Genomic DNA, 17,055 nt, shown 5'->3' with positions numbered 1-17,055 from the left:
GGAGCAGTGTGATAAATGTTGTGGTTTAGAAATATATACCTGGCAGTGATATGTGTGATCAATTAGAAAATGGGAAGACAAGGGAGAGATTGGTACTGGAGACAGGAATTAGTAAATTACTGCAATAATCTATCTGATAGGCAATAATCTTGAGCAATGATCACAGGAATAGAGCATTAAAACATGGAGAAAGTCTGAGACACTTTGAGATAGACTCTGCCAGAAATTTGCTAAGTGAATGGATATCAGAGGCGAAGGAGAGGATGGGACAGAACATGAGGGCGGTTTTAAGCCTGGAAAAAGAGGCAAGTCTGGAGGAGGCGGATTTGGGGAAGTGTCAGGAATGAGGTAAATCAGGAATGAGATAGAAAGTAGGGAGGAGGCGAAGGTCTCTGGCAGCCATCACTTGCTATTTAAAAGGGAAGCTAAAGTGTAATTTTATAAACAAGAAAAGTTAACCCCTGGAAACCTCTTGCTTCATTGTCTTCTTAAGATCAAAATTAACTGACTAGTGATTTACCGGAGATAGATATTGTAAGACTATTTGGAGACGACCCTCTAAGAGTTAGTTTCCTTTAAATGCAGATGTTTTTGTTAATAACGGGTAATGAGTTAATAGTTATGCATATGATTTATGGACCAATGTATTCTATCCATTCAGTCATCCAGACAACAAGTAGGATACTACTATATTCCAAGATTTGTATTAGGCGTCGGGAATCCCTTGGTGGGTCTGTAGTCTTGTTTGAATGAATGACAAACAGTTATGACAAACTGTAGTAGGCAATTGCAATTACTGTTTATTCAGCCATTCCTTTAGCCTTATACTAAGAGTAATTGCCAATAATGCATCTCATTTAAACTTCACAATAATCTATACTATCATGATATCCATTTTCCATACTAAAACATTTTTAAAGGTTAAAGAATTAGCCCATAGTTACATAGGTAGTGTTCAAACTCAGGATTTAACTAATCCGAAGGCTTTGACACTAAGGAATGGTTTGATGAGTTCTGTGGTTTAGCAAATGCATCAGTTTATCTGGAAAATGGAAGTGATGTAGTATTTTTATGTTTGACATGAGTACGTGTTATAATGCCCAGAATACAATTAGCACTGCTTCTCAAATAATAGCTCACAGTTTATCCAATAGTGAATTGTGGGATCAATTAGAATAAGGAGATACTGATGCTAAAGAGAAGAGTTAGCAGGTTACTGTAACAGTGTGGCTGAGATGCAAGAAAGACTAGAAAAACGACTATGGGAATTAAAATACAAGAACAAGCTCAAGACATTTGGAGATGAATTCTGCAAATGATTTGTCTAGCTTCTATGCCACCTGCAGGGAAGTAAGCCCAAAGTCCTATGCTTGGGCCAGCCTCTGTGGAATATCAGACCCCCCTTGCGCTTGGAGAATGCTGACCAGGTAACTCAGCTACAAGTGGCTTCATAACGTCCCTTCAATTATTTCATCATCACCCCATGCCCGCTAGAACCAATGTCCTCTCCTAGGAATGTAATCTCCAAGTCCTCCCCTGCTATCTGTTCCTTCCACGCTGTAACGATTCTTCTCACCCAAGAGTCTCCAAGTGCTGGGACTTTGCACGCACTCTGCTTTCTGAACTCAGCCTCAAACTGATTTCAGCTGATTTCTCCCATGCTGGTACTGACCACATGAAGTTTCCTAGCTCCAGGTGTGTAGCATGAAACAAAACACCGGGAAAGCGCATAAAACAGGTGACACAAGAGTCAAAAAATTGGGGGACAAGAGAGATGGATATAGACTGGGTCTCTAGTGGTACTCAATTGCTCTGAACTTTGCAATTCCTTAGCCTACTAAAAGTGATGATAAAACATGTGAGAAGCTGTTTTGATAATTAGATTATACATATATTTTCATCAGATAATATTATTTAAAAAACCCCTATACTCCATTTCTCTTAATTCATCGTAGCTAGCAAAACGTCAGCTAATTTGATTATGCAGCCATAAACTGAACAATGGTTCATTCTTGACAGCAATCCACATAACATTTAGCCAAGATGTGAACAAACTTCAAAAAGTTAGCATTAAAAAGTAAAATTAAAGTCAAATAGAATAAGAGTATTATATTCATTATGCCTACCCCCCAAAAAACAATCTTTTTTAAAAAATTGATTTTTAGGGAGAGAAAGAAAAGGAGAGAGAGAGAAACATCGACTTGACTGGAGATCGAACCTGCAACCTTGGCATAGCCAGACGAAGCTCTGACCCACTGAGCTTCCTGGGCAGGGCCATCCAGAAATAATCTTGTCTGGCTTCTGAAAAGAGAGGTCCCTGGAGATTTCCTGTACCAAATGTTTATTATTGGGTAACTCATTAATCAAAAAAAATCTACATAAAGAGTAACTATGTCATATGACTATAAAATATAAGCTCCAGGAAAATCCGCACTGTAAAGCAGTGTAATAAAGGAAGGTCACATATATTTTTTTAAAGCTAATACCATGCTAAATGCTTGCCATCGATTAGAAACTGAACTGAATTAAAGGAATATGTTGATTAAGTGAATAAGTGAATGACCATCAGAAGCATTGCTACTAGTGATGATACCAACGATCTATTAAATATGGAATTACTTGCATTGTGCAAAATGTAAAGCAACTTAGAATGATAATGATAATAATATAGATAATGATAATAATGATGTAGCAGTAGCAAATGCTCACAAGGCTTATTCTGACCCACACACTATTCAAAGTGCTTTACATGTATTAACTCATTTAATCTTCATACCAATCCTCTACAGGATTTAATATTATTTCTGTTTTACAGACCAGAAATGAAGGCAAAGAGAGATGAGTGAATTGCCTAAGTGATTAGAACCAGTTAGCAGCTGGGCTGGGAATTGAACCCAGGTAGCAGCTAGGGCAGAACTGGAAAATTAGTGCAGAGAAAAGAAGTACTGATCCAGATGAGAGCAACTGGCTTTGTATAATAAATTACTTACATTAAAAACATGTCCCTGGCTGGTGTGGCTCAGTGGAGTGAGTGCCAGCCTGCGAACCAAAGAGTAGCCAGTTCGAGTCCCAGTCAGGGAACATGCCTGGGTTGCAGGCCAGGTCCCCAGTTGGGGGCATGTGAAAGGCAACCACACACTGATGTTTCTCTCCCTCTCTTTCTCCCTCCCTTTCCCTCTCTCTAAATAAATAAATAAAATATTTTAAAAAAACATGAAAATCTTGGCTGATAGGACTGGATTCATTTTATATACATCAAATAAAATATTGCAAAATTGTTAAAAGACAAGGCAAAGCAATATTCAAAGAGCTAATGTCAAGGTAAAACACTCAACCAAAATGCACTTTACACTATTGTTCAAAGAGGAAAAAAAAGTGATTAAGAAATTCAGGTTGCAGAATTGTTGAAAGGATTGAGGTTCATTTGTATATATGCTTGTCACGAGTTCTTATATAGAGAATATGAGAGAAAAGAGTAATTAAGTTAATTAATTTTAGAATTGGGACAGGTTTCACACCACTATTCTAATTGTCTTGATCATCCCTATAATATAAAAACACCTACAAACTATGAAAGAAGCAAACATTGAGTTGAAGGGAAATACTCCATTCCCACGAAGAGAATACCTCAGTGCATCCTTAGTTTTCGGGGATGCCAGTAGTTCTGTCTGCACATCATTCATAACTTCCCCATCTTCTAAGTTGTGTGTAGAATCCTGTAGAGAAACAAATCCATAAGCATGTGGATGTTATGCATGTAGAATTGAAAATTTGAATGAAACGTCTCAACATGGGAGAGAAAATGGTTTTATTCTGGATATATATAATATGCTCCAATTTCTCTGAAGACTGGAAACAGGTGTTAATCTTTTCAGTGCTTTCAATTTTGTTTTCTCTCCCGTTTGGGTTCTGAAATACTCAAATGGGCCATTTACACAAGACAATATGTTAAGAGCTTTGGAATACATCACTTAGCTACCCGCTTCCCAACCATAAGCTTTTGGGACTGAATGTTTTCAATCAGCAAAATAAAGGGGTACCAAAGGGAAGGTGCCACTGATGTATTAGCTTTAAAGTACTGTACTTGCTTGTACTCCCCTCCCCCAGTGACACTAAAATATGAGAAAGCAAAACCCATGGGGAAAATATTGCCTGGCAAGGCCACTTCTGTCAAATATGTAATAGGAATTTTGCACAAGAAGAAATCTGGAGTTCTTTGTCACGAGCCTTTGATTCTGAGGATGATCTTCATCACAGAGAAAGCAAAATTAACTATTTGATTTCTAAAATGGTAAACACTCTTCCCCTACAGAGAGGTAAGAGTGTCGGAGAGGCCCTTTACTCCAGGACAGTGGTAAAGTTGAGTTGGATGTCCTATGAGGAGAGACTAGGTTCGAGAAAGCACACCTGATCCGAATTTCCATTTATGTAAGACATTAGGGCTCTGTTAGGCTTTGGAACAGTACTTCAGTAACGTAATTCTGCAGACACCCTGCTGTGCAGAAGCAGAGTCACGAATAAATGGTGTTAGTCATGGACGCGGGTTTCAATGAGACAACAGACCACATGGCGAATGGCCCATTATTCGCAATCAGCACCTGTAAACAGAGCACTCAGGGATCTGAAGGTACCATTTCAACAACAGAAAGACAATATGCGAGTTAAGAGCTGACCATAACAGAATCAGGTTAATATCTTGAAAATAAGAAGACACAGGGCCACATTTTAAGCAGTTTGTCATAGTGAATGGAGAAAAATACAAATGTATTTTGCGTGTAGACTAAGGAGCAACATTTCATACAGCGATTGGTAGTTTTGTGAAGGACTTGCTGTACATGGATTTTGTTTTTAATATTTGTTTTCTCCTTTGCACAGATAAAGAAAGGCACCAAATCTTAAAAGATAACTGCCTTCGAAAGCTTTCAAACATTCGTGTTTTTAGGAAGGGCTAGATACAGGTTTACACAGAAAAAACACAGGGCTGGGCAGGTGAAAGAATACTTAGGAGAACAATTTAGCAAAACGCTGCATTTGTGACCAGCACACGTCATGACATTTGGTGTCGAAATCGAGAACTTTCTCAGTGGCCTGTTTCCCGCGGGGCAGCGCTCCAGGAAGGTGCGTCCGTCTACTCCTCTGTGTCGAGCACGGGACACAGTAGTCATTTAAGAATGTTAATGGATAAATGAGACAAATGCATGGGAGTTAGTTTTCGATTGCTGTTTAATAAATTACACCCAAATTTAACAGATTAAAAAAATAAACATTATCGCTCATTGTCTGAGAGTCAGAGATTGAGAAGCAGCCTGTCTGGGAGGTTTGGGGGTGGAATCTCTTCGGAGGTGGTAGTCAGATGCCAGCAGGGCCTCGGCTGCAACGCTCCCAGGGCTGGACCCACTCTTTTTTTTTTTTCTCTTAAAAGCTTTATTAAGATACAATCCACATAACATTAAATTCTTACTTCTAAAACTTACAATGCAGTCATTTTTAGCTTTTTTGCAGTGTTGCAAGTATCACCACTGATTTTAGAACAATTTCAAAGCCCCCAAAAGAAACCCCATACGTATCACTCCCCATGCTCCCTGGCCCCCACCGCCCCTAGCAATCAATCTGCTTTTTGTCTCTAAGGGTTCTGTCCTATGAACATTTCACATAGACAGGATCATAAGATATGCAGCTTCTGTCTCCTAGTATTGTGTAATGTCTCAAGTCTCATCCACGTCGCAGCGTGTATCAGTATTTCCTTCAATTTCATAGTCAAATGATATTTCATTGTATAGACACAAGGTCTGTCCAGAAGTATCCAGCCACGCACCATGCAAAATAAAGACCTTTATTGAAGAAGATATGAGATACAAGAAACACTGTACACAGGGCAATGATGCCTCAGTCCTCTTCTAAGTAGGTACCTTGGGGCCTGACACAGTTCTCCCAGTCACCATCAGCTGCCCCATCATATTTTCCTGAATCTCATCAACGGTCTGAAATCTCTTCCCTTTCAAAGGTGATTTTAGTTTTGGGAAAAGCCAGTAGCCACAGGGCTTCAAATCTGGGCTGTAGAGGGGTTGAGTCACCTGGGTGATTTGATGTTTCACCAAAAAACTCTGCACAAGATGTGATGCATGAGAGGGAGCATTGTTGTGAAGCTGCCAATCACCAGTTAGTTGCCCATAGAGGTGGCCTTCTGAACCATCCAAATAGTTTCCATGGAGGAACGTTCAAGCTTAATGCAAAATTTGATGCAGATTCGTTGTCATTTTGAATGTGACAGGCATGCAGTACTCAACTGCATCTACTGTCCCCACTGTCTAGTACAGTGAAGACAACATGTTCACACACACATTCCAGTCCATTCTTTTTGGCTGCCAGGTTACATCGATGTTGTGCAAACCTTTCTCACTGTATTAACAATGGCTGGACTTTTTCCAGAGAGACCTCATATACCACATATTGTTTACCCTTTCAACTCGATGCGCATTTGTTTGCACTTTTGCTGATTATAAATACTGTTGCTATGGACATTTGAAATAATAGTCAATTACAAAATAGTGTTAACAGGAAGAAGTTCTTGTATAGGAATATGTTTTCAATTCTCTTGGGTATATACCTAAGAGTGAAACTGTTCTGTCATATGATACATCTAGGTTTAATATTTTTAGGAACTGCTATACTATTTCCAAAGTGTATGCACAATTTTATATTCCCATAGGCAATGTATGAATATTCCAGTTTCTCTGTATCCTTGCCAGAACTTATTTTTCCTTAAATTTTTTTTTTCGCCATCCTTTGAGATGTGGAGTGATTTGCATTTTTGTAATGACTAATGATGTTCAACATCCTTTCATATGATTATTAAACATTTGTATATCTTCATTTGTGACAGGTGTAATTACATGAATTTTTATTATGGAGCTGTAAGAGTTCATTCAATTCCGTTATACAAATTCCAGTTGTCCCAATTCTTCCCCCTTTGCCGTCCTTCACCCATCTCACCCCCCTATTCCCACAGTCAATTCCCACACTGTTGTTCATGTCCGTGGGTCATTCATACATGTTCTTTGTCTAGTCCCCTCCCCTTCTTCCCACCATTGACCTCCTCTCTCCTCCCCTCTGGTCACTTTTAGTCTGTTCCACGTTTTTGCTTTCTTGATGTACCCTTTGAAGCATGCCAAACTTTTTAATTTTAATGAAATTCAACTTTTCTTTTCTGTTGCTTATGTTTGTGGTGTTGTACCCAAGAAACACTGCCTACTACAAGGTCACAGAGATTTACTCCTGTATTTCCTTTTAAGAGTTTTATTGTATTACCTGTTATTTTGAGGTTAATTACTACTTTGAGTTAACTGTTATATATGGTATGAGGTAGGGTCCAACTTCATAATTGGCATATGAAAATCCAGTTGTGCCAGCACTATTTGTTAAAAAGACTCTTTTTTCCCCCCAACGGAATTGTCTTGACACCCTTGTCAAAATTCAATTGACCAGAATGCAAGGGTGCATTTCTGGACTCAATTCTATTTCATTGAACCTACGTGAGCCTCCTGCCAGTACTACACAGTCTGGATTACTGCAGCTGAGTACTAAGTTTGGAAACCAGGAATTCTTCTCCAATTTGTTCTTTTTCCAGTTTGTTTTGGCTATTCTGGGCCCCTTGCATCTGCACATGAATTTTAGAATCAGGATATCAGTTTCTGCAAAAAAAACTGATCAGGATATCAGTTTCTGCCATTGGATTTTTTGCTGAGGATAGCATTCAATCAATCAATTTATAGTTTTACCCTTTTTAATATAAAGTCTTCTAGTCTGTGAACAGTTAGTAGTGGTTGTTACTTGACATAAATATTCTTTTTGGCTTTGTAATTATGCATAGGTATATATCTCCAGGACGACAAAGAAAAACTGGGGACTTTTGCTATGCAGTTTTAACTATCTAGTTTTGCCTCCCAACCCCTACTCCACAGGGAACTTTGACGTTGATCCCTAGCCGATGTAAGAAAATAGCGTACTTTCTGGATCAGACCGACTTCTTCAAGGTTAAAAAGACTGTTTTTCTAGTTCTAGTTAGATGGTAAGTAAAGATTCTATTTATGTCAACAACATACTTAATGCTCCAATTATATGGAAATGTCAATTAGAATCTGAAGGCAATATTGGGCCAATTGCTATGCAATAATCTGCTCAAGGGTAATTCCGAACTGACTACAGTTTTAGAGCAATCATGTCAATAACGATGGGTTTAAAAAGGAACACACACAACACAAACTTGCATGTCTGAGAGAAGAGTCGAACTAGTTTAAAAGTAGCATCAAAACCCTTTGCTTTGCCGCAGCTAACAAAAAGGGCAATAACTGGAGCTTATCATCTCAACTAACGGGCAGTGTTTGTCACTTGCCAAAATCCTGTCTCTATATTGCAGTAATAGAATTCTTTGATATTCCCTAGAGATGGGGCAGGCAGACAAATGCTCAGGTCATCCTGGAAGGACACAAAGTCAATTCCAAATCTACCTCAACAGCACGGCAGTAACGCAGTACTTCAAGAGCTGTAGCCCAGGACCGCTTATGTATCAACAGAGTTCATAAAATAACTTTTTCTATATATTAAAAATAATTGAGAAACAATAATTTAAGAGCATGTAGGGTTTTCCCTCAATAAAATAATTACATGGGGAAATAGCCACAAAACAAGAGAAATCTAAAAATAAAACTTATATTTTTCTCATAGAGTATTTAAATGACTTTGAGAAAAAACCTGTAAACCCAGGACTTACATTTGGAAGTTAAAGGGAAAAGGATCATCTGAAGAACTAGAGGTGTAAACAACTGGTACTGAATGGCCACTATCAACCTTCAGCTTTAGACCCGGGGAATAGTATGTGATCTCAAACCGTCAAATGTGCCTCTAGAAAACACAATGGTTTGGGGAGTTTCATACTTAACTTATTAATAAAATTATTACAATTTTCATTTTTAACGTTAACTTAAAATAGAGGGATTTGATCAGCTGCTTAGAACATGAAGGCACAAAGCTACTTCAAAACGTATTTTGTCCTTTCCTCTGGCCACATGACAATCCTTTGCCCTCTGATAAAGTTCAGCAGGAGGTCGTGCCTTGGTAACCAGGCGGAGACCTTTGAGAAGTTTGTTCTTTACTCCTTTTATCAAAACAGGGAACATATCATACATGGTTCTCACAAGAGACAAATTTAATTACTACAACTTTTAAAAGGTGAACTTTTTTAGCAACACCTTTAGGATCACGGGAGCACTTCTGACAGGCAGAATGAGTTAGATTTAAACATCCCCACACTATTTTTAGCTTTAAAATCAACACTTACATAAATATTCCCAAACCAATTAGCAGCAGCTGGAAAGTGAAGGTGTATACATTTAGCGAGCAGGCGTGCTAACAACCGCCAGTGCTCACAGGCAGCACGGAGGGGGCTGCGCACCACGCGGGGCTCGCCCTCTCCAGGGTGATGGTGGTGCTGGCACCAGGCTATCACTTCATAGTTCACAGTCGGTTCGGGCTGCTGATTTCATACAGGAGACTGTGTTCGCTATATTGCGTCCTTGACTTCTACATCTCCACGTAAACTTAGCACGTTCGATAAAACTTTTTGGAAGAAAACACTACCCAAATTCTCATTGCTTTACCCTAGCTGACCACAGCTATAAAACAATATTATAAACAGTTCTACAGCTCAGATGTTCATCTCTCAGGTGAGAACTAAAATACATGTCCCTTTGACGTATACTAGGCGAAAATACACAGCCGTGATTGTTTTTCCCGTCAATGCATTTCAACCATATTTGAAATGACTTGCCCACAAAATTTTAACTGCAAGTGAGTTATGTTTCAAAAGTTCAGGTGCATTTTAAAACAAGATTTTCATTCTGAAAAATCAACTGCACGTTTTTTAAAAATTGCATGTGAATTTTAGAATGAACGTAATAGAAAAATTATATAGAGAGGATTTGAATGCCACATATATGTGTCTGGTATTCATACATAAACATAATGTAAATTTTAATTTTAAAATTAAAATTTTAGGCATACTTTCAGAATATTTGTTTTAATTTTTAGAACAAGAATGTCTGTGCTAAACTAAAAACAAGGTACATATAATAAGCACATATATGAAATGAACATGCATTTTGGTAGAAAAGCACTGTTACTCAGGCATGATCAAACAAATATTCTTCATCCCTTGGTCAATCCATTTCGTGGAAAAATCTCTCTGCTTCACAGATACTACCCCAAATGTTTCAGTCCTAGTAATTTAACGTGCCCATAATTTATTTTATATATATATATCAAAATAAGTAATTATATATAATAAAATAGTGGAATGTAAATTATATGATAATTTAATGTAACAAAGTGATTACATATAATGCTTATTAGATTATAATATTCATATTTCTAAAAATTGGCTAGACAACTAGAGATTTGAAAAGCACTAAATTACAAATTTCTTAAGAATAATAACTGCACTTTATTTCTTTTATTCAATACTTGTAACAGAGGTCCTCACACTCAAGTGTGAGTAGGAATCACCTGGAGTCCTGTGAAAACACATTGCTCAGCCCATCGGCTGTTCTGATGGAGCAGGTGCAGGGGGAGGCCTGTGAGCTTGCGTTTCTAGCAGGTTGGTGATGCTGCTAGTCAAGGAGCAATGCTTTGAAAAATGCTGCCTTAAAGCAACTAGCACACATCCTCAAAAACCCTGGGCGATATAAACCAAGCCCCACACAGACTGTGCTGATGAGCTGGCCTAGTCAACTATTTCAGAGCTAAGGGAACAGGCCCAGAAGAGAGCGACTGCTCCCTTTTTGCTGTTGTGATAATGACAAAGCCAGAACCCAGGGCTCATGATTTTCAATTCAGTGTTCTTTCTGAGAACCAGGGTAAACGGTCAGAGAGTTAATAAATGTTGGCCTTATTCACTTTATGGATCCTTTAAACTTTCAACAATGCTAACAAAACTCTAATAATGTCTTGAATATACTTTACCTTTCTTTCAAAGATTACAAAACATTTCACATGTAACTGGATGCATATTCATAACAATCCTAAACAATTTTTTGGCATTCATATTTGAATTTTATACATGGACATATCGAAGTACAAAAAGATTAATATTTTGTCCCAGGTACATCTAAGGGTCAAAGAAAGAACCAAGATTACTTAGTTCTTAGAACTAAGAACTAAGGACTGGTTACTTAGGACTGGTATCTCTTAAGATTTAGGTTTGCATGTAAACATGCTAAGTATATTTACCTTGTAATTTCGCCTAGCTACTAATTTTAGACAAATGAGGTAAGGAAATAATATCATATCATGAAACATTAAAATAAATGATTTACATGAAAAAACTATCAAGTGTTTCATTATTCGAGAGATTGAGCTCTAATAATAGCATTTTTTAAGTAACAAGTTTTGTTTTGGGAACACAGTTAATTAGATCATAAATAATCTATTAACTACTCTCTTGCTAATCTTGAAAGCAGTTAAAAGCATCAACACCAAATGGTTTGCTCGAATCCGTGGCTGGGGTGTGTGTGTGCAAACATACACATACTCACTGTGAGCCATGGGGTAAGGCACCTCAATGCGTGTGGGGTAAAACCCCACCGAGTTTCAACAGCTATGGGATTTGTAAAGTACAGTGAAGGTCAACGATCTTCCAGCTGACTGTCTCACAGAGCGCATGCAGTTTTGAGTAGCGTGCTGCACAGGTGAAGCACCACCGACTCTGGTCCTGGCTGCTGTGGCTCAGTCGATTGCATCATCCCACAAACCAAAGCGTCCCACATGCAGTCGCCAGTCAGGGCGGCCGTGCAAGAGGCAACCGAGCAATGTTTCTCTCTCACATCCATGTTTCTCTCCTTCTCCTCCTCCTTTCCTTTCCCTCTCTCTTGATCAATAAATGAAAGAAAAAAATTTTAAAAAGGAATACCACTTACTCTCAACACACTCACATGAGTTGGCCACATCTGTGTCCAAGAGATGCTGAATGGCTTTTAATAGACTTAATAAAAATAAATTGGAAAGGAGAAAGACCAGGCATAGCAGTAAAATTAAGCTCTGGTCTAAGACAAAATAGACAGAGTTTCCATATTTCTCTCACTGCTTTGCCTGGTGACCATACACTTAATTTCCTGGCCTCACTTTCACTGTCTGTAAAATGGGGATAAGAAGATTTCTATTTCCTCTCCAGGCATAAAGTATTCCAGAACTTAGTGAAGGCAGGTAAGCTCTTCCTAAAGAAACAATAAAATTCTCCAACAGGTAAATTTGAACAAATGTTTTCTTGGGAAGCTGCCCTTGAGAAGCCAACTCTCACAGAAATACACAATCTTATATTTTCTCAACATACTGATTCTAAATAACGTTTGAGGAACAAGTCCATGGCATGAGTAAATAAAACGAAAGCCTTCCCTCCATACCTCATGTACTTGCTTTATATCTTCCCATGATATTTTCTTGGATATCTCCTTTCCTTATTGTTAATAATTAGCATAGTTAGAGTTCATTGGTAAGATTTTCCAGTATTCTGACTGAGATTTGAGGAGACAAATTTTTAAAATAAATTTAAAAAAACGCATACCTTTTACACATTTTCTTTGCTGAGTTTTTTTTTTTTTTGGTGTGTGTGTGTCTTTTGTTTGTTTCCTGTAGAAGTGTACAAAGTGACCCTAACTAAACCTGATACCAGACAATGGAAACACAGCTGTGAGTTTTAAAAAAGGTGGGGAAGAAGGGGCAATTCAGTTTGGTTGGTGGGAAGTGAGTGGACTAGACACACCGGCCAATCTCATCTGGACGTCAACAGGGAAAACCAGTCCATTTCCTATTCTGTGCTTTACATCCCCATGACTACTGAACTATGATGGCGCCAGTTTGGTACCAGAAACATCAAGGGGGACACTTTGTAAAGTATATGATTGTCTAACTACTGCATTGCACACCTGAAAGTAATACAAAATAATACTGAACAGAAACTATAATTGAAAACATTTTTAAAAATTTAAAAACATTAAAAGAAAATAAAAAGAAAACAACTACTGATACCACGATCAGCAGTTCACCTGCTCTGCCGGTCTTTCCCGCAGAAGACCAACACCAATGGGTATGCTGCTTCCCACTCGGGTTGGCTTTAATGAAGAGCTGCTTTAACATCCTTAGAACTGTGGAAGTTCAAAAGTCCAATGAGGACAGGGTGCAAACCCTACATCAATGTCCACTGTTTCTTCCTCATGCTCAAACAACACATTTTAAAAATGCTAAAAGTAAGAGTGGCAAACAAATGTATGTTTTCAAATACAAGACTGACACTAACAGGTCTACCATGACTACCCTTACTGACAATTGGGTTATTTTCTCCAACCAGTCACAGCTAATTTCCCTGGCTCTCTTTGTCATTAAATGCCACACCACAACTTGGGCCCCGCACTTCAGTTCACCAAAATAACGCTGCATGTTATGAAAAGGATGCCGATGCAGGGCAACAAAGCACACGCTCCCATCAGGGTCTGCTTCGGCTCACGCGCCCGTCATACAGCACATGATCAAAGGTATTGTAAACATCTGCTTCTCTTCCCTTTAATCTCTGTTTAAACCACCTCATCTTCTCAAATATTTAGAATACAGGTTTGTCAAAATGGGCGGTTTGATGACACCAGGGCCTCATGGATAACTCCAAACCATCACTTAACACTGGTAAATACATAAAGACTTGAGGACGCCGGGATAATTCGGCAATTACAAAACATTTCTAGCTGAACCACTTTCATTTGGCTGGCTGAAATATGTTTCAATCAGGTTTGACTCTAGTAAATGCACCACATGCTTTTAAGTAAAGCTATATAGATTCTGGGTTTTGACAGGAGAGTGCAAACATTAAAAAAAAACCTCATTATTTAGGGAATACTTTCATTTGCACGGGCATTCACTTGTGCTGGCCCAGGCACATGCGAGGAAAATCTTCACTAGGAAAAGTTGCTGCAGATACTTTTGTGTCAACAGACCAAGTCTGTGGCTGTTTCGGGAAGGGAAAAAGCATGAGGGATTTATGTGTACGCTGAGCCTATTTGTATGTTTCAAAGAGAAATTCTCAAAAATAAGAGGCCAAAATTCTCTGTTGGAAAATCCTCTGTCATTATCAGGAGAACCCAGTTTACAAGCCATCTTCATTCATGAATAAGGCATGTTCAAGGACTTTTTAAAAAAGGCATTCTTATTGCTTACGCAGACAGGCATTTCACTATCTTCTCATCCAGCTTACACGGCCAAGTGCACTTATTTCTCTCCTATGACCTTCATATATCTTCCCACACAATCACTTGGCCATTCACTTTGTCTTTCTTGCATTTCACTTCGTGACACCTTTATTGGAAGCCTCTGGTTGCAGAAACTACCTTACTCGCTTATGTTATACGGTCTACTGAAAATAAGCAATTTGGGGAAGAATTTTTTTGCAGACAACCTAAGATGCACTTGAAGCAATTCTAACTATGACATATATGAAGAATGAAGAAGAACAGCAGAAGAGGAAAAATACTGTATGGAAAAAAGAAGTGGGTGATCCAGAGCTGGCTGCATTTGGGCTTTTAACAGCACGCGGAAAGAGCTTTAAAAAAGGTGCAGAGTCCGAACTGCTGACAACAGCTGTAGTAACGGGTAGCAGTCAGTAAAAGGTTTGTTTTTGCTTTGGCTTTTGGACATAGAGACACCATAGCAAGCTGGAAGAAATTCTGCAAAAGGAGCTATAGCCAAATCAGAACTTACTGTAATCACTCTAGGAAACCACTGCCTTTCTACTCAAATACAAATGCCCTTTACTTAAAAGTGTTCACAGTGCCTCAGGGGTTTGGGAAAGCACTGCCCTATTAAAAAGATCCCTTGGTTAACTGTCAATAGCTAACATATAAGCTCCATGAGGGCTCACTGATATATCCCCAAAATCTAGAGGAATGCTTGGCATAGACTAGACACTCAACAACTATCTGGACACACCAACTATCTAGAACACCCCTGCTTGTCTGGCAAACATCCACCCATCCTCTAACAGCGTGGGCCCTTTCTCCTTGAGCACTCAGCACAGACTCAGTGTTGCCCCTCAGAGCCCCGCTTCTGCCATGCAAGAACTCTCCGGTGACATTTACCTCAGGGTAGGCAATGATTCCTTTACAGATCTGTCTCCCTTGCTTGGTTTGATATCCTTAAGGTGGGGATGTAACGGGGTGCTGAGCTAGAGGTCCCCAATAATGGGAAGTCCCTCACTAACCTGGCAGGGGGGAAGCAGAGCAGGGCATTTGAGAATTACTTTGCATTTCTAAAGAAATCGGCCAGTGTTTTAGTAACGCTAATGGCTGTGTGCTCTGTGCCAGGGAGACGGGCATGATTCTAACCCATGATGCAGCCTTAAGGCAGCCCCCCACTCCCTGCGCCAGCAGCTTGAAGGTGGCTCCTATGTCACAGGGCCAGGCTGCCAGACCAACAATGGCAGCTGAGAAGGGCAGGAGATACGGGGAAGGGCAGATGTAACCCAATGTGGGAGGAGTCGGAAATGGGGTTAGGGAGGAAGATCCATGATGGGATTTAATTTAGGCACAGGGCAGCCATGCTGTCTTGGCCACACAGTTTGAAAGGATCAGAAGGACCCCTGCTGGCCCGCCAGGAGGAAATGCCTTGTGGTTTTGGATTAGGAGCAACAGGCAAGCCAAGCACGCATGACTGGAAGAAGCTGGAATGCAGACGGGAATCTGACCGGCTAAACTACAGACTCCCATGTCTTTTCCTGAGACAGTACCCCTGAGTGGCCTGGCTTGGCAAGGGGAGGCAGGACTGTGTGTTTGTGGGTGTTTTTAGCTTCTAAAGGGAGTGGGATTTAATGGCCGAATTCCGCCATTATTCTAAACCTGTATAACTTTTGAATAAATAGTTCCTTTCCTTTTCATAAGACTCAGGCATTGGGGGTCACGGTTTGTCGGCGGCAGGCAATAGAACCCAGAGGAATAGAACCCAGAGTGGTTCTGCTTCACAGAATGTGTCTTCTCAATTCTTGTATACCTATCGCCTAGCACAGGCCTGAAAAGTGATAAATATTCCACTTCAGAGGTGTTTACTTTATAAAGAAATCCTTCCCCTTAGAAGCTCTTAGGTTAACTTTCAACAGAAGAAAATATATCCCAACATTTACGAGCCCTCTACAGTGTGCAGATTATTATGCTGGGCTCCGTGGGGGGAATCCAAAGATGAATATGACACTGTCTTTGCATTCAAAGCTGCAAGCTAGCTGGAACCATTGCCAGAGGCATCTCTGGCAAGACAATTTAAAGTAGAATTGAAAGCTAATCTTTATTTATGGATTGAAATAATTGAAGTAAAAGAGACTGCACCTATTTATACCTGCCTGGTTATGTTTCTTCATATATGCTTTTATATTTTATTTATAATAATGTAATTTAAAATGACTTCCATTATTTATAAACTCTATCTAAACCAATATTTAAAACCGTCTAAGTTCCAGTCGCTGGCAGCTTGAATCTGTCGGGCTCTTGCCATCTGGGAAAGGAAGCCGGCCATGTGAAGTCTCCAGATCTTGAACCTCTGGACTGGAGATTACTCATCGTGGTGGGGATCTTCCACCTGAGGCAGGGCTGTGAGCAAAGCTCCCCCCGCTGGCCCCCACCCCTGCACTGCAGTCCAGCTATTTTGAACCTTTTCTACAATATTCTTCTCTTCTTCCAGCTATCCCATCTCTTTAGATCCAAACACAGTCAAGGTGAAGAAAACTCTTGGGTCAACTGTTCTCCCCCATTGGGCACCTCCTTATCTTTCAATGGCTATCAGTTCCCAAAGGCCTCCAAACACTTCTCCCCTGTTATTCTCAAGACGGCCCTGAAACTCTTTCATCAGCTCAAGAATTTCTTCAAGTACTCCCTCTTCTCCCTTGATTTAAATGGAAGCTGACCTTCCCCAGGGACACTACTTACGAGGCAGCCCTCTGAAGTAGGACATGCTCATTCTCTTTGTGCTGCCAACCTC

General features: G+C 39.6%; 1 protein-coding gene across 2 annotated transcripts in view; it reads right to left on the bottom strand.

Moving 5' to 3' along the window:
• Nucleotides 1-17,055, bottom strand: part of PARD3B (par-3 family cell polarity regulator beta) — a 959,988-nt gene that overhangs the window by 456,534 nt on the left and 486,399 nt on the right. For both annotated transcript variants that reach the window (XM_024564159.3, XM_053918986.1), the window contains exon 5: nucleotides 3,628-3,716. In XM_024564159.3, the coding sequence (XP_024419927.2) occupies nucleotides 3,628-3,716 (89 nt within the window). The remainder of the gene's footprint in view (nucleotides 1-3,627; nucleotides 3,717-17,055) is intronic.

This window comes from Desmodus rotundus, chromosome 2 (assembly GCF_022682495.2).
Source record: "Desmodus rotundus isolate HL8 chromosome 2, HLdesRot8A.1, whole genome shotgun sequence".
In the NCBI taxonomy this organism is placed as follows: Eukaryota; Metazoa; Chordata; class Mammalia; order Chiroptera; family Phyllostomidae; genus Desmodus; species Desmodus rotundus.
The sequence above is the reverse complement of the archived record's forward strand: the minus strand, read 5'-3'. Positions and strand labels throughout refer to the sequence as shown.